At 40.5% G+C, this 22,479-nt stretch overlaps 1 protein-coding gene across 4 annotated transcripts in view; it reads right to left on the minus strand.

Annotated features, from left to right (window-relative positions):
• BRAF (B-Raf proto-oncogene, serine/threonine kinase) overlaps positions 1 to 21,926 on the minus strand; it is a 197,072-nt gene extending 175,146 nt beyond the window's left edge. For all 4 annotated transcript variants that reach the window (XR_002724973.1, XM_023184915.2, XM_023184914.2 and 1 more), the window contains exon 1: positions 21,583 to 21,926. Coding sequence is in view for 3 of the 4 variants with exons in the window: in XM_023184915.2 (XP_023040683.1) it covers positions 21,583 to 21,708 (126 nt within the window). In the remaining variant the exon portion in view is untranslated. The remainder of the gene's footprint in view (positions 1 to 21,582) is intronic.
• Positions 21,927 to 22,479: the final 553 nt, after the last annotated feature.

Below are 22,479 nucleotides of genomic sequence, written 5' to 3' on the forward strand. Positions count from 1 at the left end.
TCATTGAGTGAACAAATGATTGTGAATTTCCCAGTAGATCTAGAAGTTTAATGAAACTCCAACTCAGTTATTTTTTTTTTCAATCAAGAATCTTTCATAGGTGGTAGGTATTTCTTTTTTGGGGGGGGTGGGGAAGGGGTGTCAAGAACCTTCATATCTCAAGACATAATATTTGATTCTCTCACTTTCAATGGTCTAAGATACATTAAGTTGTGGAATTTGATCAATCAAAAATTTTTAATCATCCAGTTCAAGGTATTTTCCAACTTCCATTGTGATTTCTTCTTTGATGCATGGATTACTATGTTTTAGATGGTGTCTTGCTCTCTCAGATTGGAGTGCAATGGCACGATCTCGGCTCACTGCAACCTCTGCCTCCTGGGTTCAAGCGATTCTTCTGTCTCAGTCTCCCAAGTAGCTGGGACTACAGGCGTGCACCACCAAGCCCAGCTAATTTTTGTATTTTTAGTAGAGACGGGGTTTCACCATGTTGGCCAGGCTGGTCTTAAACTCCAGACCTCGTGATCCGCCCACCTAGGCCTCCCAAAGTGCTGGGATTACAGGTGTGAGCCACTGCGCCCGACCAGATTATTTCAAAGTATTAACAGTTGCTCAATTTCTAACATATGAGGCTTTAAAAATTACCCTGATAGAGATCTTTAATGAAAATGCATTATGGACAGAAAAAAATGCCTTTTTGGTTTCAATTCTTTGAAATTTGTTGAAACTTGTTTTACAACATATTACTCAGTCAATTTCCCCCCCCAAAATCCTACATGCTTGAAAATAATGTGTAGCCTGCTACTGCTGGGTAGAATGGGTTCTACACACCCACTGGGTTAAACTTCTTCATTGCGTTATACAAGTATTCTATATCCTAACTAACCTGTCTGCTTCTTATATCAGTTACTTAGAGAGCTGTTTAAAAATGCCCCATTCACAAGACTGTGAATTTGTCTATTTCTTGTAGTTTTGTTAACTTTTGCTATAAATATTCTAAGGCTATATTTCAGGTTATACTATATTACTAAGGCTATTAAATCTTCACAGTGAATTGGTGGTTTTATCATTTGAAGTGACACTTCTGCCAATAATGTTTTCTGCCTTACTGTCCACCTTTGATATTAACTGTACCATACTGTCTCTTAGAATATGCATGGCATGTCTTATTGCAATAATTACTTTTGATCTTTATTCTTAGGTTTCAAATATATTTCTTATAAACACCATATAATTGCATTTTTTTGGAAACGCAGTGTAACAATCTTTGGCTTTTAACTGAATAATTTAATCCATTTTGTATTTAATGTTGCCAGTGATATGTTTAGATTTAAATCTACACATCTTACTTTGTGCTATTTGTCCTACTGGTTCTTTCTTTTCTTCACTTCCTCGGGATTAATTTTTATTAATCATTTGTTCTCTCCTGTTGGTTTAGAAGGTAAAAGTCTGGTTTCTACATTTTTAGATGATAAACTAGAAATTAAAGCATATAATTTACCAAGGGCAAGTCAATTAATACTTTCTACCTTTCTCTCTGACAATACAAAGGTCTTAGAACACTGCCTTCACTTGTCTCATATATTTTATTATTTTGAGACAGGGTCTCACTCTGTCGCCCAGGCTGGTGTGCAGTGGCATGACCAAGGATGACTGCAGCCTCAACCTCCTGGGCTCAAGCGATCTTCTCACCTCAGTCACCTGAGCAGCTGGGGCTACGGGCGTGCACCACCAAACCCAGCTAATTTTTATATTATTTGTAGAGATGGGATTTCACTATGTTGCCCAGGCTGGTCTCAAACTCCTGGGCTCAAGCAATCTGCCCGCCTCAGCCTCTCAAAGTACCATGCCCCGCTTCTTGTCACGTATTTTAATTAAGGTCTTACTAGTACTTTATACAGCCAATGTTTCTTTCAGTACATCCACATATTTGCCACTCTCTTTGCTCTTCATTCGATTTTGTACCTCAGACTTTAATCTGGAATCTTTCACCTTAAGTATTAATGTATACTTCGTAACTTCCTTTAGAAAGACCTGATGGTTTGTTCAACTAAGTATTTTACCCTCATTCTTGAGGGATAATTTTTTGCTAATTATAGAATTCTAGATTGGGAGTTATTTTGAGAATACATATGATTTTCTGTTGACAAGTCAACCATCAGTCCATAGTTGCTTCTTTGAAAAACATCTTTTTTTCTCTCTGGCTACTTTTAAGACTTTTCTCCTTGTATCTGGGTTTATGCAGTTTTCCTGTGATTTGGCTGAGTGTAGATTTCTATTTATATTGCTAGAAATTCATTAAGCTTCTTAAATCAATCAACTGGTTTCTCATTGGATCCACAAAATTTTCAGCCAGAAATGTCTTTTGAAATATTACTTCTGTACCATTCTCTTTCTCCTCTCTTTCCAGAGCTCTGATTAAAGAAATTAGATCTCACTCTGTCTTCCATGTCTCTACCTTTCTTCAATATTTTCTGTCTTTTTTATTCTGTGCCACATTCTAAACAGTTTCTTCGGCCTTGTCTTCCAGGTAATGAACTCTTTCTTTAGCTAGGTATAACCTGTTAAACCTTCCTCTTAGGTATATTTGGTAAAGTGTTCACTTCTGGAATTTCTATTTGTTTTTTTGCAAATCTATTAAGCTGGATTTTTTTACCCCCCTCTTTTTTTTCTTGAGACAGAGTCTTGCACTGTCACCCAGGCTGGAGTGCAGTGGCGTGATCTCAGCTCATTACAAGCTCCGCCTCCCAGGTTTGCGCCATTCTCCTGCCTCAGTCTCCCCAGTAGCTGGGACTACAGGTACCTGCCACCACGCCCGGCTAATTTTTTGTATTTTTAGTAGAGACGGGGTGTCCCCGTGTTAGCCAGGATGGTCTTGATCTCCTGACCTTGTGATCCGTCTGCCTTGGTCTCCCAAAGTGCTAGGATTACAGACGTAAGCCACTGTGCCCGGCCTTTTTTTTCCCTTTTTTTGAGACAGTTTCTCATACTGTTGCCTAGGCTGGAGTGCAGCGTGGCACAATCATAGGTCACTGCAGCCTCAAACTCCTGGGCTCAAGCTGGTCCCAAATTCCTGGCCTCAAGGGACCCTCCCACCTCAGTCTCCCAAAGTACTGAGACTACAGGCATGAACCAAAGTCACTTCTTTTTTTGAGACAGTGTTTCACTCTTGTAGCCCAGGCTGGAGTGCAATGGTGCCATCTCAGCTTACTGCAACCTCTGCCTCCCAGGTTCAAGTGATTCTCCTGCCTCAGCCTCCTGAGCAGCTGGAACGACAGGCGTGCGTCACCACACATCGTTAATTTTTGTATTTAGTAGAGATGAGTTTTCACCATGTTGGCCAGGCTGGTCTTGAACTCCTGACCTCAGGTAATCCGCCTGCCTTGGCCTCCCAAAGTGCTGGGATTATAGGCGTGAGCCACCGCACCCGGCCCTAAGTCACTTTATAAGAGTCTTTTGTTCTTCAAGTTTTGTCTCCAATTCTTTAAATTTAACAGTGATTGTTTTAAATCCATCTGATATTTGCAGCATTTGAAGATTTTATAGATCTATTTCTGCTCTCTTTTTATTCACAGTGCCAACTGGACACATGCTTGGTTATTATTTTTCCTCTTTAAAAACTTACTTTTAGGTATATGTACATAAACCTACACAAATTTTAATTACATTGCTGAAATAATTCTATACATATATTACATATTATATATCTCTCAGGTAATTTTGCTTGCTAATTTTTTTATTTTTACTATGTTTGATTACTTGCGACAATGTACTGTTCACTGTCCTTGAAAAATTACTGGTAACAATTCCCTGGAATGAAGGGCCTTTCTCCACAGATGATTTGCCTTTCCATCTGCCAGGCCATGGAAGTAATACTAGTCTGAAACCAGTAACCATGATAAATGGCTGGAGGGTCATTTATCATGGAGGGTCCCTGGACCACCCAGACACAGCAAATCTGTAAGGCAAATCACTGTGAAGACTAAAACTGTGGTCACAACTTGAAAGGTTTATTTTTCTTAACTTCCTTTTCCTCTTCCTGCTCCATTCAACCTCTCCTACAATCACCTGGATATGGGAGTGTGTAGACAGTTTAGTTGTTTCATCCTTAACCTAACGATAGAGTCACTGGGGTCCCATCTAAAACTGAGGTTATTCTTTTTGACTGTCACTTCAGATGAACTCTAGGCCTTGATTTCTGTTGTCTTCACCCCAATGGTCCACCAAAACCAAAGCCCAACTTGTACAGATTCGCAACTGCCCTTAGGGCAAAAGCTCCTTAACCCATTTATTTATTTGGATTATTGTTTATTCCTAGAATTTGGCCTGGCAGCTCCCCACTATCTTTTCAGCTCTGTAATTGCTCTAAGTTTTCTTTCTTTCTTTTTTTTAATACTGTTTCCAAGAATTTTAGTTGTTTTCATTGAAAGGATTCATCTGAATAACCCAGTCCTCCAATACTGAAAACAGAAATCAGTTTCTCCTTTTTACAACAACTATTTTGTACATTCTCCATACTATCCTTAAATGTATTTCAGAGGCTGGGCACAGTGGTTCACGCCTGTAATCCCAGCACTTTGTGAGGCCGAGGCGGGCAGATCACCTGAGGTCGGGAGTTCGAGACAAGCCTGACCAACATAGAAAACCCCCCGTCTCTACTAAAAATACAAAATCAGCTGGGCACAGTGGTGCATGCCTGTAATCCCAGCTGCTTGGGAGGTTGAAGCAGGAGAATCGCTTGAACCTGGGAGGCGGAGGTTTTGGTGAGCCAAGATCGTGCCATTGTACTTCACCCTGGGCAACAAGAGCAAAACTCTGTCTCATAAACAAATAAATAAATAAATAAATAAATACATATAATTCAGAGATAATCTACCTTAGTGCAATTTTATAATATTTAGGCAATTACTATAATAAATAACATATTGAGGGTTGTTTATACATATATATAATAAGCACTGAGACTGTGGCAGTTACAACTGCAGACTGAAGAGTATTTGGGTCACCAATACTACACAAGTGACACTGCCATCAATTACGTGATTTTCTAAACCAGTGGAGTACCCCCGATAAAGTTCTGAACAAAAACTTGAACATTCCTCCAATATTGTGGTAACTGAATTTCTGAAAATCTTAATGTATATTAAAGGTGCCTCAGTTACAGCGAACTGAGACAGTGCCACTGCACTCCAGCCTGGGCAACAAGAGCGAAACTCCATCTCAAAACAACAATAAAGTGCCTCATACATAAAATGGAGTTACCGTCTATGCTCAGATCAATATAATCTTTTTTTTTTTAAACCTACATCATCAAAGTCCAGCAAGTCATTCTAGGTCATGTGGTGATGTGGAACAATTCTTAAACATGCAAACTGTCCTGAACACATTGTGGGATGGCTGACTTCCCTGATCCTTTCTCATTAAATGCTAATAGTGTCCTCTTCCTCCATCTTTGTAACAACCAAAATACCTCCAAGGATTTCATCCCACTGCATACAATATAAAGTGCACTTTTTTGTCAGTCTATCATCTTTTTCTACAATCCAGTCCCATCTAATTTCATCAAATTTTATTTCATACAATTGGCTCAACTATAAATAGCTCATTTGTTTCTTAATCAAAACTAACATGTATTTCCAACTCCAATTCTTTGCAAATTCTATTCCCACTGCCTATTACATCCTTTTGTCTTCCTTCTACCTACCTAAATTAAACCTTAACTTCCATCAAGACCTCACTAGCCCATAACAACATCCCATGTCTTCTTGATCTGTCATCCAATTTGGTGCTTAATCACGTGCTGCCATATGCATGATTTGTCTCTTCAATTAACAGTGTTATTGTTTAGAGGGCTTTTTTCCCCTCCAAATGAAATCCCAAACACAATTCCAATATATTAATTTATGAAGTAGAACTGCTTTGGTTGAAACAGAAATTGCCTACCTACCCCCACAAACCAAAGCCTGGCCACCGGAGTTTCTTCCTTACCATGCCCAGTTCTCAGATCAGTCCTTGAGGTAATCTTGTAACACCCAATTGTTCAGTCCTAAAGGGGAAAAAAAATAACCTTTTTTTTTTTGAGAGGGTCTCGTTCTGTCACTCAGGCAGGAGTGCAGTGGTGCGATCACAGCTCACTGCAGCCGTGAACTGTGCTCAAGCAATCCTCCCACCCTCAGCCTCCCAAGTAGCTGGGACTACATGTGGATGCCACCACACTCAGCTAATTTTTTGTAAAGACAGGGGCTCGCTATGTTGCCCAGGCTGATCTCAAACTCCTGGCTTCAAGCAATTCTCCCGCCTCAGCCTCCCAAATTGCTGGGATTACAGACGCCAGCCACCACATCCAACCAAAATGCTAACTTCACAGGACTGAAGAATTCAGTGCTGTGTAAATCAACATAATCTTGAAAACAAACTGAAAAGCTATGGTTAAAGACAGAAATCTAGAGAAGAAAACTGCCATGTTCCAGGTGAGTTATAACTATGCAGGCTAAGAGTACTGAAAAAGAATTTGGTCATTTAAGTAGTAGACGGTACTATTGTTAAGCAATGAGAAAATAAGTATGAATCCCACACACTCTTGACTTTGAAGGGGTCTGGAACTGCACTGATCAAAGCAGTCACTAGCCATGAGACTAGTTAATTTTAAATTAATTAAAATGAAATAAAATTTAGTTCCTCAGTCCTACTATGCAAATTTTAAGTGCACAGTAGCCACACAGATATGGCTACTGTCTACCATTTTAACACGACACTGAACATTTCCATCATCACAGAAAGTATGATTGAACAGTCCAGGTCTAGAGGAAAAACAAATACTTAACAACAAAAAAAACACAATACAATACAGTGAGCAAAACAAGGTAAACCCTGGGCTTCTACAAAAGCACAAAGCAGAGTTATCAACTAGGGCTTGGAAAGAGGTTAAAAAAAAGTTCCCACAATAAACGGTAGGTGAGCTAAGTCTGGAAGGTTTGGAGGGTGGGAAGGGGGAGGAAATCTGTATTTCAGGTGGTAGGAAAAACATGAGCAAAGACAAGTCAAATTTGGAGAGTGAAAGAAAGTAATGACGAGATTATGTTATTCTACATAGAAAAACCAGTAAGTATTCGATACTTGGTATCTTTAAAAAGAAAATGTTTTTAAAAGAAAAGTAGTTACCAGACCGCTCCAAATTTAGCTTACATTCATGGCAGGATAGTTGCAGGTACTTCATGAAGGAGTAATAATTAATATTCTATTTCCCAATGATTCCATGTTTGAGTCCAAATGAAAATGACTCACATTGAGCGTTTAAACTGCCTGGGCAAGTTACATTTAACTCTGATATGAAGATCAGTATCAGAAGGTTAGGAGACCCATAATGCTGTCTAGACAACTCATAAAATAACTTAATATTGCCATTAGCCTGTAGTCCTGGCTACTCGGGAAGCTGAGGTGAGAAAATCACTTGAGCCCAGGAGTTAGAGGCTGCAGTGAGCTATGACTGGGCCACTGCACTCCAGCCCGGGTAGCAGAGTGAGACCCCCGTCTCTTAAAAGAAAAAAAATTGCCCATTAATTTTACTATTTGTTTCCAGTTCATTTATGCGCCCACACTTCTGCGGAGCTACTTTCACATATCCCCAATCCTCATTCTCGACTGATAACCTCAAGTCTTACCTCACTGAAAAAACCCAAAGCAACCGGAAGAGAATGTGTATAGACTCCACCAATCACATCAACCTTCCTACCAGCATTTGTATCCACATACTCTGCTTTATGGCCTATTATCATAAAGTATAAATGCTCCTATAGAAAGCCAATCCTTCCTATTTATACACTAAATCCCTTTCCCTCTTGCCTCTTCTAAGACAGTGCTTCAGCAATTCTTATCTCTCCCTCCTGAAATGTTTTACTCTCTAATGGCTTATTCCTATCATCATATGCCCTTATTTTTCTTATCATTAAAAATTTATTGACCCCACTTTCCTCACTAGCTCTGGCCCCATTTCTCTGTTCCTCTTTACAGGATAATTCCTCACCATCTTTACTTCCCCTCCTCTTCTCTCTTAAAATCACTTCAATCAAAACATCTCCTTCAATATTTCACCTCAATGCTCTACTCTTATCTAAATCCCAGGACCTCCACTTTGTTAACTCCAATGATAAATTCTTAGTTTTCACCTTACTTGACCTAGCAGTAGCATTTTATACAACTAACCACTCTCTATTAATAAACTTTCTTCATTTTATTTCCTCCCTCACTGGTTGCTCCCTCTCAGGTTCTTCCTCTTTTTTCCAGCTTTGGATCTTTTTTCCTATCCACATTCATTCCCTTGATGAGCACACATTAGCTTCACAGCTTTAAGTGCCATCTAAATGCCCAAATTTAAGGCTGGCTAATGGTTATAACACCCAAAAGGTAAAAAGATTCAAACATGACAAAGTGTATTTCTTAGTTATCTAACAGTACTAGGTGGCTGAACAGGTTAACAGGGTGGTCCTTATTTACACGGTCATTCAGGAACCTAGGCTGATTTTTTGGACACATGGCTTCCAGTACACTTCAATAATCATCTCAGTTCCAGATGCCAGCCTGACAGAAGGAGAAAACAGGATGATGTTTGCACGGGCCAGACCTAGTACTAGCACACATCACTTGTGCCCATATTCCATGAGCTCGCATTCCACTCAATCACATGACCACACCTAACACAAGGGAAAATGGTGTCTAGATGTGTATCTAAAGAAGAAAATGAGACACGTATTACTGTGAAGACTCTCTGCCACAAAGCCTCACTCCCAAACTCCTGACTCAGCCATCCAACTACTTACTCAATATCTTAAACAGTTAATAGATATCTCAAACTTAGAATGCCCAAAACTTAATTCCTGATCTGCACCCTTCCCATCCCTCTTCACACCATTTTCTTGCATATCTCACATCCAATCTATCAACAAATCCTGTTGAATCTACTTTCTCTTTTTTTTTTTTTTTTTTTTTTTTTGAGAAGGAGTCTTGCTCTGTCGTCCATCGTCCATGCTGGAGTACAGTGGCACAATCTCAGCCCACTGCAACCTCTGCCTCCCAGGTTCAAGTGATTCTACTGCCTCAGCCTCCCGAGTAGCTGGAATTACAGGTGCCTTCCACCACACCAGGCTAATTTTTGTATTTTTAGTAGAGACAAGGTTTCACCATGTTGGCCAGGTTGGTCTCAAACTCCTCACCTCGGGTAATCTGCCCACCTTGGCTCCCAAAGTGCTGGGATTACAGGCGTGAGCCACTGCGCCCGGACGAATCTACTTTCAAAACATCCAAAATCTGACTACTTCTCATTATTTCTGCTCTCACCAATACGGCCTAGATAACCGAAAGAGATCCTTCCCTGATCTCCTAGTTTCTACCTTGCCCCAGCAACTTTGGCCTCCTGCTATTTCTTAAATAGGCAAGGCACATTCCTGACACAGAACCTTTGAACTAATTGGCTTATCTGAAATACCTCCTCCTCCTTTCTCAAATGACCCCTTCTCAGGTGAGGCCTACCCTGACCTCCCTATTTAAATTGCTACCTACCCCCATCACAGCCCTAACCTGTTTAACTTTCATTGCTCCATAGTACTTATTACCTTTGAACATACTATATAATTTCCTTTCTGTATGTCTAAAGTTTCTCAGTCCCATCCCCCAATATACACACACACACCTCTCCACTGGACAGTAGCTACATAAGGGTAGAGACCTTAGTTTTGTTTTCAAGTGTACTACCAAGCACCTAGATCACTACCTGGCATATAGTAGGCAGTCAAATATTTACTGAATACATGAATACCTGTTGTCCTATGAAATGACTCAATACAAAAGTCACCAATGTAGTTTTGCATGAATGACAAAACAAATGTTAATCACAGCTTTTTTTTTTTTTTTTTTTTGAGACAGAGTCTCGCTCTGTCACCAGGATGGAGTGCAGTGGCGTGATCTTGGCTCACTGCAACCTCTGACTCCCTGGTTCAAATGAATCTCCTGCCTCAGCCTCCAGAGTAGCTGGGACTACAGGCATGCGCCACCACGACCAGCTAATTTTTTGTATTTTTAGTAGAGACAGGGTTTCACCATGTTGGCCAGGATGGTCTCTATCTCCTGACCTCATGATCCACCCGCCTCGGCCTCCCAAAGTGCTGGGATTACAGGCATGAGCCACTGTGCACAGCCAACCACAGCTTTAAAATACCAAAACACAAGTCATAATTACCAGTTTTCCTATAAATGGAACGGTCTTTCTACTGTTATTAAGAAAGTTTACAGCCAGGCGCGGTGGCTCAAGCCTGTAATCCCAGCACTTTGGGAGGCCGAGGCGGGCGGATCAAGAGGTCAGGAGATCGAGACCATCCTGGCTAACACGGTGAAACCCCGTCTCTACTAAAAAAAATATCAAAAAAAAACCAGCTGGGCGAGGTGGCAAGCGCCTGTAGTCCCAGCTACTTAGGAGGCTGAGGCAGGAGAATGGCGTAAACCCGGGAGGCAGAGCTTGCAGTGAGCCGAGATTCAGCCACCGCACTCCAGCCTGGGCGACAGAGCGAGACTCCGTCTCAAAAAAAAAAAAAAGAAAGTTTACCTCTTTCCCATGAATTGCTTACTGAATACGTTGCCACTTCATGTTTCTTTAATTAAGTAATGTTTTAAAGTAACATTAATAGAATGTAGTTAACACTAAAACAGTTCTAGGACAATCATCAGTCCGACATTAAGAACTGCCAAAAATGTTAACTACAGCCCTGTGCTAAGCATATTATTGTACATTCTAAAAAAAAGAACAAAGACTTCTGAAAGGAAATTTTTACATATATAGTATTTATCTTTTGTCTTAAAAATCAACAGAAAACACTACTGTAATTTTGTGAAGGCTTTTACATATTCATCATTTCACTTTATTTTCATATCACTCCTATGATCTACTTAACACATGTGGCCTACCAGAAGTTCAGTGCACACCACAAGGAGGGGGAGGAGGATCAAGAGATGCCAGTGAAAGGCAAGCATTCAACTGAGTTCTCATGTATAATAAAACTTACTTGTGATATGTGACTTACTGTTAGTATGAGAAGGCATGTGCAGGAAGAATATCAGTGGAATAGAATCGATGTTAGAGGCAATCTTATAGAAACTAAAGGAAGATGAACATTTTCTGTGGCTCTAGAATAGGAATAGAAAGACTACTCTGAATCATAATCTCTTCCCTATTTGATGTTCTCTGACACTATTCCCATGGAAGTACATATTAATGTGTGTAAAACAAAAAATGTTCTGAGTTATTTAGGAGTAATTATCAATAGCACTTTATCTTTTTACAGTAAAAAAAAAGTTATGAAAGCAATAACTACTTGCTAGTCACAGAAAGGATGGGAAATTTTCATGATGGGAATTAAGCCACCTTCATAAAACATTACCAGAAATTAGGCTAACAAGAGCTCTATAAAAATAATCAGCCAGGCACGGTGGCTCACACCTGTAATCCCAGCACTTTGGGAGGCCAAGGCGGACAAACCACGAGGTCAGGAGATCGAGACCATCCTGGCTAACACGGTGAAATCCCGTCTCTACTAAAAACACAAAAAACTAGCCAGACATGGTAGCATGCGCCTGTAGTGCCAGCTACTCGGGAGGCTGAGGCAGGAGAATCGCTTGAACCCGGGGTGGGGCGGAGGTTGCAGTGAGCTGAGATCACGCCACTGCACTCCAGCATGGACGACAGAGCGAGACTCTATCTCAAAAGAAAAAAAAAAACACCTACTTAAGATTTAATTAAAATTTTACAGCTGACACTAATAATCCTCTTTAATATTAAAAGCACATCTATAAGCCCAAACAGAAATTTATTTTGCAAAATAAATGGTACAAGGTACAAAATACAGTTTAAAAATATCAAGTCAACTGAGAAACAACCCCAAGCAGTACGTTAAACTGTTCAAAATACTCCAAAGTAAGTGACTAATTCAAAGTATCCTAACATTTTATTTTAATTAAGCAGTTCTAAAACCATAAAGTAAAAATGTTCTGGTGTTATTAACTTAAAGGTTATATATTTAGTGCAAGAAAATATATAAAACAAAAGTATTCCCCAATTTAAATATAATTAAAGGTTTTTTTGTTTTTTGTTTTTGAGACGGAGTTTTGCTCGCTCTTGCTGCCCAGGGTGGAGTGCAATGGCGCAATCTCGGCTCACTGTAATCGCTACCTCCCAGGTTCAAGCGATTCTCCTGCCTCAGCCTCCCACGGAGCTGGGATTACAGACATGCGCCACCATGCCCAGCTAATTTTTTGCATTTTTAGTAGAGATGGGGGTTTCTCCATGTTGGTCAGGTTGGTCTTGAACTCTCGACCTCAGGTGATCTGCCTGTACTGGCCTCCCAAAGTGTGGGATTACAGGCGTGAGCCAACGTGCCCGGCCTACTGAAAGTATCTTTTAAAGATATCTGCACTTTTTTACTTTTTAAAAACACATTAATTTTGGAACAATAGTTAAAAATAGTCTGCCAAGACATTGTATTACTCTCCCTGGAAGTGCAGTTTCAAAATCGGCAAGGTGAGGCTGGGTGCGGTGACTCATGCCTGTAATCCCAGCCCTTTGGGAAGCTGGGCCAGAAGGATCGCTTGACCCCAGGAGTTCAAGACCAGCCTGAGCAACACAGCATCTCTTCCAAAAAAAAAACCCAAGGATTTTTTTAAAACACTCGGGCCGGGCGCGGTGGCTCAAGCCTGTAATCCCAGCACTTTGGGAGGCCGAGACGGGCGGATCACGAGGTCAGGAGATCAAGACCATCCTGGCTAACACGGTGAAACCCCGTCTCTACTAAAAAATACAAAACTAGCTGGGCTAGGTGTCAGGTGCCTGTAGTCCCAGCTACTCGGGAGGCTGAGGCAGGAGAATGGCGTAAACCTGGGAGGCGGAGCTTGCAGTGAGCTGAGATCCGGCCACTGCACTCCAGCCTGGGCGACAGAGCGAGACTCTGTCTCAAAAAAAAAATAAATAAATAACTCTGCAGGGTGACCCAACCAAACTGAAATGATACTCCTTGCCACATGATCAAAATGGTCAGTTTCTACCTTCCCAATTGTCACCTGACCCTCTACTGGTTAGGTATTCCACTTCTTCTCTAGAAACATGTATTTCCTGATACTTTGTTTTTAAATTATTAAATGAAAATCATGATGAGAAACATCATTTTACACTGTAGGGACATTCCCTGGGCTAACCAGTAAACAACTATCATCAGTGCAATTTAAAACAAAGTAAAGGGGCCCTACGGGCCCCACTGAAAAAGGTAGAAATATGACCAACTACTCCATATGCCTTTCCTTAGCAGAAACATAATGATTTAATGATGCCTCCAAGATTAATAAAGATACTAATTCTGAAACATCACAGAACATGACATAGGTTTCAAATGAAAGAACTCTTCTAAATAACATGGAGAATAACACATTGTAAACTAGTATCTTTCACGGCTTAATTGACACTTCTGGTGACTTTTTTTGGTGAATAAACATCTTAACATATTCACTTTCCCCTATACACATTTTGATTACATCTCATAATTTTGCAACATGGTAACAAGGACGTGATTGACTTTTCTGTGCAACCTACTAGAATATCTCCTTTATTTCTTATAAGGAAATTAATTTTGGTTGCAACTTTTACCTGCCACTTTTCATGAACCTCACCATCACATAATTCAAGATAAAGATATATTAACTATATACTGAAGTCTTAAGTATTTTGGGATAGAAGACACCTTTGAAAATCTGATTAAAATTATGGGTCTTCTCCTTCCAAAAGTATGATAATGCAAGAAATTAAAAAGTCAAAGTTCTAAAAATCTTCTCAACTGGACCTACCTAATTTTAAATTTAACTATAAAGCTATGGTAATTAAGGTAGTAGGGTATTAGCCTAAGAAAAGACATACAGATCAATAAAACAGTAGAATCCAAAACTCACAAGCATAAGCAATTGATTTCAATAAAAGCGCCAAGATAATTCAAAAGAAAAAGGTTAGTCTTTCTGATAAATGTGAAACAATTGAACATCCATATGTAAAATAATGAATGAACCTTAACCACTGCTTCACAACTGCTGGAGTGCAATGGCGCAATCTCGGCTCACTACAACCTCCCTCTCATGGGTTCAAGTGATTCTCCTGCCTCAGCCTCCCGAGTAGCTGGGATTGCAGATGCCCGCCACCATGCTCGGCTAATTTTTATATTTTTAGTAGAGAGGGAGTTTCACCATGTTGGCCAGACCAGTCTTGAACTCCTGACCCCAGGTGATCTGCCCTCCTCGGCCTCCCAAAGTGCTGAGATTACAGGCTTGAGCCACTGTGCCCCAAACCACTGATGTGACTTTTATATGACTCCATGTATATGACTTTCTGGAAAGGGCACAACTAGAGATCAGACCGGTGTTTGCCAGGGGCTGAGGGTAGAAGATGAAATTGAGTGCAAAGAGGAACTAGGAGCTGGGCTTGGTGCATGTCTGTAGTCCTAGCTACTTGGGAGGCTGAGTATGGAAGACTGCTTGGGCCCAGAGTTCAAGTCCAGCCTGGGCAATACAATGAAACTCCACCACTCTCTCTCTCTCAAATAAATAAATTTTGTGTAGCAATTATGAACTTTCTGTAGACCTCTCACCTACACCTTACTTTCAGAACTTCAAATATAATATATGTAGTCTCCCTTAGACCAGGAGTCAGAACAGTTCAGCCCATGAACTGGCCCACTATCTGCTTTCGTATAGCTCACAAGCTGAGAATAATTTCTACATGTTTAAGTGGTTGAAAAAAAATCAAAAGAAGATTTTCATAACACATGAAAATGATATAAAATTAAAATTTCAGTGTCCTGAAAATGACTACTGGAACCCAGTCAAACTCATTTGTTTAAATATTGTCTATTAGCTACTTCGGAGCTACAACAGCATTGTTGAGGAATTGTGAGAGGGACTGTATGTCCCACAATGCCTAAAATATTTGCCATCTGACCCTTAAGATTGCTGACCTCTGCCTTAGATACAAGTTGTTGAAATTTTCTACACAGATGATACCTGAGAAGATTTACGCCAGTACAAACCTCTCTTCCATACATAGTAGCTCTAAAATTTTTACAGCCATAAAACCCTTTTTTCAAGGAAACGAACATGTAAAGCAGATAAATGAAGAACTTCAATAGTTATGGTATAGAGCAGCACTCCCCAATCTTTTTGGGACCAGTGACCAGTTTCATGGAAGACAATTTTTCCATGGATGGGGGCACAGGAGGTTTCAGGATGAAATTGTTCCACCTCAGATCATCAGGCATTAGATTCTCATAAGGAGCACACAACCTAGATCCCTCACATGCACAGTTTGATAGGGTTCACGCTCCTGCCGCTGATCTGACAGGAAGTGTAATGCTCACTTGCCTGCCACTTACCTCCTGCTGTGTAGTCAGGTTCCTAACAGGTCACGGACTGGTAGGTACAAGGCTGTGGCCCAGGGGTTAGGGACCCCTGGTATAGAGGCACTAAACAGAGCCCTGGGGTAACCTCTGAAGAAGGTCCTTGAAACCCCAAAACAGTGTTTTTTAAACTGCCTGTTGCAGCCAATTTGGTTGTCAATTTAATAAGCTGATTTTATGAATGACACAAAAAAAGAATAGAACATTATAGAAAATCAGATCACCTCATATCTAGTAAGGCTTTATTCACTAATTCTTTCACCAAATATTTTAGTACCTATGTGCCAAGTACTATTATAGATGAAGATGTAAAAAGTACAAAACAGACAAAAACAGTTTCACATATGTATTAGTGCAATTTAAAATTTTTATTCTCGCTGGGCCCACCAGCTCACACCTGTAATCCCAGCACTTTGGGAGGCCGAGGCGGGCAGATCATGAGGTCAGGAGATCGAGACCATCCGGGCTAACACACTGAAACCCCGTCTCTGCTAAAAATACAAAAATTTAGCCAGGCGTGGTGGCAGGCGCCTGTAGTCCAAGCTAGGCAGGAGAATGGCATGAACCCGGGAGGCAGAGCTTGCAGTGAGCTGAGATAGCGCCACTGCACTGCAGCCTGGGTGACAGAGCGAGACTCCGTCTCAAAAAAAAAAAAAATTCTTTACAGCGATAGAATGCCTTTGAAAATTTCTCATAGAGCTCTGGCGTAATTTGAAAACCACCGTCCCATAGTACATTTGTCCCAAAAGTGCTGTCAGAAACTGCAGCTACATTACAAGAAGGAAAACGATGTTTTATTTGATGTTACAGAGCTTCCAGAAGATATAAAGTTAACTGAGTTCACAGCAATTTTTATATTCTGTATCAATTTTTATATTCTATATCACCAGGGCCCAGAAAAAGTAGTACTGGGCATCAAATCCCTCTATATGTATAGTCTTGATATGGGAAGGAATAAGAATAATAGTTTTTTTGTGTTTTTTGTTTTTTTTAAGCCCAAGAGAAAACATGGACACAAAAGTAATCTCAAAAGGTAGAGGGGAAAAAAAAACAATTGCTTAATGTTTGGGTGGAGACTGTATTAAAGAGTTTCTTCTGATTACCATGCTAATTAAGTATGTTAGTGATTTAGATCGGAAAAATTGAAATTGAAAAAAAAAAACATGGCAATAAAAACCAAAAATTTAAGAAAGAAATGGAACAAATGAGGCTATATTTTTCTTCTTATACTAACATGAAGTTATCTATAACCCTATGATTTTAAAATGCACTACTTAACACCTTAAAAACAGAAAAGCTCCCAAATAGGCCCACCTATTTTGAATTCAGAAGTTCTACAACCAAGCTTTTGTTGTTGTTGTTGTTGTTGTTGAGGCAGGGTCTTACTCTGTTGCCAGGCTAGAGTGCAGTGGCACGATCATGGCTCACTGCAGCCTTGAACTTCGGGACTCAAGTGATCCTCCCATCTCAGCTTCCCAAGTAGCTGGGACTACAGGTGTGAGCCACCACACTCAGCCCTACTGCCACATCTGACTTTACAGAATAACCAATGTACGTTAAAATAGACAAAAAGAATGAGTAAAGGACTTAAAACAATTTAACTTCTGATGAAGAGAAAATCTAGTAAGAGCTACTGACAAAAAAAGGCTTATCTTAAGGACAATATGAGGCAGAAATGTAAAGATTAGACCATGCTGGATTTCATAAAACAAGGGGAGTATGACACAGAATGTTCACTAGGTATTCAGCTAAATTAACAATATCAAAGTGTCAAAGAAACAAAACACACTTCTGCAGTTCTGAAAGAGAAAACAATTTCATAATTGGGAGAAAAAGGGAAAAGGAAGAACACAAAAGTAGAAATCGCATTCTCTGACAAGGTGGGCATCAGGTCTTAGAAAATGCCAAAAAACAAAGGAACCTATTCCCTCCCTCTCTTCCCCATCACTCATGGAACATAGGTTTCCAGGTGCTATATCCACATCCACCTTGTATTCATTATAATCAAGAAAGTAAGGGATAGAAAAACAAGAAAAGTCAGACTGTTCCAGCCTGTTAACCTAATGTAATTTTTCTGGCCTATTATCCAAATACATGTACAATTAAATCAAGTTTGCACTCACTCACATTTACTACATTCAAGGATTCAAGCACCCAGTCCAACATTCCTTTCTTAGCTGTTTACTGACAATTGATTCCTTTAACGGCCAACATACAAAATGACTGACAGATAATATTCTAAACAGAAAAAGCAGTGGATGCCTAAAGAAGGCAGTTCAGTAAATAATGAGAGAGAAAAGAATATAGAAAGGGAACACTAGAAATACGAAAGACAAACAACTATTTTATGATTTTTGCCAAAAGGGCACCTGTGAATGTATCTGGATAAGTATTAACAGCAATAGCCAAAACTGCACAACACCTACATTAATGAGAATATCACTTTTCAGGGTTATGATGCAATCCAACCTGGTGCGGTTCACAAAGATGTATTTTTAATGCAGTAGACTTCATTATAAAGGAGATTCCATCCCAGAATATTCCCTAGTCAATACATAACGATAATTAAACAGTTTAAGATTGATGATCAGAGATCTTGAAAACAGAACGTAATAAAATTATAACTGTAATGCAACTGTAAGAAGCTCCCTTCTACAGAAATAGCACAAGAAAAATAGTTAATAAATATCACTCTGGTATCACACTTAAAAAAAAAGCATTTATTACACCATACGGTTATTTTATACCATATACTATATCATACCATATGGCCATAGAAAAAAACATCAGGTAAATATAAATGGTCAGATGTAAATGTTTAATGCCAAAAGTATGAGTACATTCATTTGATAAATATTTAATAAGCACCTGTCATTTACCAGAATATTCTATTTTGAGCACCTACAAAGTATTAATACTACAAATACAGGACATGAAATTTGTTCATTCCCCAACATATTTTAAAGACTAAAATCTACATCCTATGTTCAAGATGTTTGATAGCAGTAAAAAATTAAAAACAACCTAACACCCCAAAAAGATGATCGGTTAAATAAATCACAGTGTATCTAATAATACACAGAAAGTTTTGCTTTAAGTTTTTTAAAAATACAAAACTACATAGTGTTATACAAGCATTAAAAAAGAACAGATGGAATACACCAAAATGTCTATAGTAATAATATCTTAGTGCCAAATTACTGATGATTTTTTACTTTTTGTACTCATATTTTTCTAATTTTTGACAATGAACTTGCTTTCCCTTTGAAATTAGACCTTTTATTTAGCTGAAATTTTCCCCTGGGAAATTTTTATTTAAAAAAAAAAAAAAACCTACATTTTACTATTAGGTAAAATAAATCTTCAGAATAAAATGTGTCATTACACACAAGCAAACCTTTTCATTCTTTCCATGTAATTTACAGTAAGAGATGCCTTTAAGTGTATATAAGAGACTTTAAATAAAAGACCACAGCACATTTCAGTTTCCACTGAATATCAACTTCAAATTTAAAATTATTTCTTGGAGGAATTTATCTTATCATTTGTAATACTGATATCTACATTCAAGACATACATTTTTTAATCATATGTCACCCTCCCAGCCAAATACATTTATTATCAGTTCAGAAGAAAACATAGAAGAAAAACTACTGTTCACCACTAAACATTAAAACCTGGGTAGAGGGGACGGTGGGAAACAATTGTCTTTCAATCAAATAAAATTAGAGTATCCTTATAGTTTCAGAAGATGTAAATGTGCTTTCCAATTACTGGCAATTTATACTTAAATTCAGCTAGCCTAGAGGTTCTCAAGGTTGGTACATGGGAACTGCTCAAGACGTGCCAAACACAGAAATCCATTGCCGTCGCTCTCACTTATTAAATCAGACTCTTCAGGGGGTACCGTTCCAAACAATCTGGCCCTTTCAAATAAAATAGAAGGGTAGAGATTTTACTTCACAAAAGCCTTCTTTACAGAATTGCAAACTGTTCTAATAACTCTGCAACAAAGTTCCCAATATAAACAATTTTATAATCAGAGAATTACAATTTCATAACCCCTACCCATTACTTTACTCAATGTTCCACTCTGTAGTAGCCTTCAAACAAGATACAATTCAACAAAACTACACATCTATTACAGAGTAAAATAAAGCCCAGAGGCACCTGTGCCTGGTCAAGACAAAGGCATATCCGATTCCTGGAGAAAACAGACAGCAGATGTGACCCCTAGTATTTATCCATTAAAAACAATGTATCCTAAAAATAAATTTCCATGTCAACGGAAACAAAGATGTTTATAAATAAGAAGGAACGTGGAGGTGTGGAGAAGAAAAGAGGAAGCTTCAGAAAGTTAAGTACCAAAAGCCAGGAAACAAGGCAAAATGAATGGTAACTGGAGACCAAGGAAACAGAATAAACTAGGAAATTGAAGTAGAGAAAAGCTTTCTCCTTAGAAAAAGGAACCGATATGAGAGGAAACCGATCTAAGCAAAAATAAAAACTGAAAAGTGGAATGATTGTAAGAAACTTAAAAATGAGAAATTTTAGAACAGATCAAATGATGATACAGAATACATTTTGGGCATGTAGATAAAGATGATATAAAAGAGTAGAAAACAAACATTATCATAAGCTGATGCTGAATAAAGTAAGCATACTGGATGAATTTCCAAAGATAACGATGCAAAAAAAAAAAAAAAAAAAAAAAAGAATTGCAGAGAGAAGAACGGGACGTTAGGAGAATTGAGAAATTAGATGTCAATAGTAGGTAGAAAAGAGAACTTTGAGCAAAGTTAACAGAGTAAGTCACATTACCTAATCAATAACTGTAAACACAATTACTATACCATAGCTTATTCGTAAAGCATAATAAAGTGCATTATTTTATGTAATAAAATACCAAATATTTGTAATAAATTTTATGTACTAGAAAGCAAAACGTAAATAATTTGACACAGTGCTAAGAGGCTGACCAATGCAAAAACAGGCTAAGAGAAGCAAGGACTGAAGAGTAAAAAGTAAAAGGAAAAAAATAGGACAAAAAGGAGGACAACACTAAGAAATCAATCAGAACTATAAAAATCGGTAGGAATAAAGAGGTGTGAATGCACAATGGAAGACTAGCCAAAAAGTGCCAGTAGTGAGTGCAAGGGCGAAAAGAGCCAAGAGAAACCTGATGGAATCTTGACAGCTTCTGGGCTCAGAAAATAAGTAGCTCCAAAGTGTCCAGGAGGATTTGTGAAGATAACAACAGACAACAATGTTAGGGAGTGGTGAGATGAAGTATAGAGCCTCAAGAGGACCAGGGTAAGAGAAGTGCAAAAATGCTCTTAAGTGGGAAGTGGGGTTAGAAGACACGCAGGTCCGACAACTCGAAAATGAGCGGGCAGCAGATGGGAATAGAATGGGGGTTACCACTCAGCGACAGAGCACGACAAACATTAGGAATAGAGGACCAGACACCAGAAAAGGCATAGGAAACTGCGATTCAGGATTGAAAAAGTAAAGACTAAATCAAAATCATTTCCTGGATAAAACAGGTGAAGAGAAATCCCCCAAATAGAAAAGTGAAAAAGGGCAGCGGCCTGAGAAGGGGGGCAGTCCGGCAGAGGAGAGAGAGGAAATGATGAGCCCCATCACCCCCACGACCATGTAAGAATTGCACGCGACAGTAACTCGGGTTGTGGTCCCAGCCCCAGCTACTAACCTATATCCTCCACCTCGAGGCCGCCGCCGCCCCCACCCCGCAAATAACGAAAACATCGAAGAGATGCAGAGCTCGATACTTCAAGCCAGTCGTGACCTTCTCGGACCAACCCTGAGTTTCGCCCCCTATTGATAACCTCCCGCTCAACTACCGCTGCCCCAATCCCCACATCTGGGGTGGGGGCCAGGGAAACCCCCTGGGCCATTGTGTGTGTTTACGTAGGAAGGCGCTGCATGACGGAGAGGGACGCGGGGGCGATGCCCACCTCCCAGCTCGCGGAGCCGGCCCGAGAAGGTGGCTGAGGGCACCAAACCCCCACCGCTGCCTCTTTCCAAAATAAACACCAGCCAGCCGCCGAGCCCGGAGTCGGGAGGGCGGCAGGGTGGCGCCGGCACTCACCTCCTCCGGAATGGCAGGGTCCGCAGCCGAAGAGGCCGCGGCGCCGGCCTCGGGCTCCATGTCCCCGTTGAACAGAGCCTGGCCCGGCTCCGCGCCGCCACCACCGCCACCGCTCAGCGCCGCCATCTTATAACCGAAAGCCGGGGCCCGAGCGGCCGCTGCCGGGCGGGGAGGGGGAAGGGAGGCGGAGAGCTGGGGGAGGCGGAGGCGGAGGCGCAGGGGGCGCGGGGAGGAGCGGCCCGGACAGCGCCGCGGGCGGAGGGCGCCTGGGCCACCTCAGGTACCGGCCCGCGGCCCCGGGCGCAGCCGAGCCTGAGGGGATTGGGGGAAGGACGCTAGGCGGGGGTGCGGAGGGGGGGGGGAGCGGGGGAAGGGGGCGGAGACGACGAGAAGTCGCCGCGGCAACGGCGTCACCCGCGTGTCACGGTCGTGACGTCACCCCGGTGCGTGACGTAATCTGTGGAGCGCCCTCGCGCCGTCGTCAGAGGAGGGTTCCTTCCCCACTAACCACCCGCGCTCTCACACTTTGCCTCCGCTCCGCCGTTTCCATGGCTCCGATTTCCTACTTTCCTTTCGTCTCGTCCGTCCTCAGCCTGTTCTGTAATGTGGGATTTACTAGAAGATCAGGGCTGGTGTTCGAGGAGAAGTTGAAATCCTAGAGGGAGAAAGGCGGGGAAGCCAATACTATTTGCTATTTCCACTGCAATGAACGTCTCTGTGTCATAAAAATAAGGACTTCAACCCCAAGGTTGAAACAGCCAAGCAGAATTTGATGGAAATATATTTAGGAACAGCTAAATTAGCAGTACGAGGCTTGTTTTCTTTTCATTGAAGAATTCAGCTAGTTAAAATGAGTCTAAATGGAAGTCTAAAAGCTTTTTCTTCATTGTTGAGGAA

This window comes from Piliocolobus tephrosceles, chromosome 8 (genome assembly GCF_002776525.5).
Source record: "Piliocolobus tephrosceles isolate RC106 chromosome 8, ASM277652v3, whole genome shotgun sequence".
Lineage (NCBI taxonomy): Eukaryota > Metazoa > Chordata > Mammalia > Primates > Cercopithecidae > Piliocolobus > Piliocolobus tephrosceles.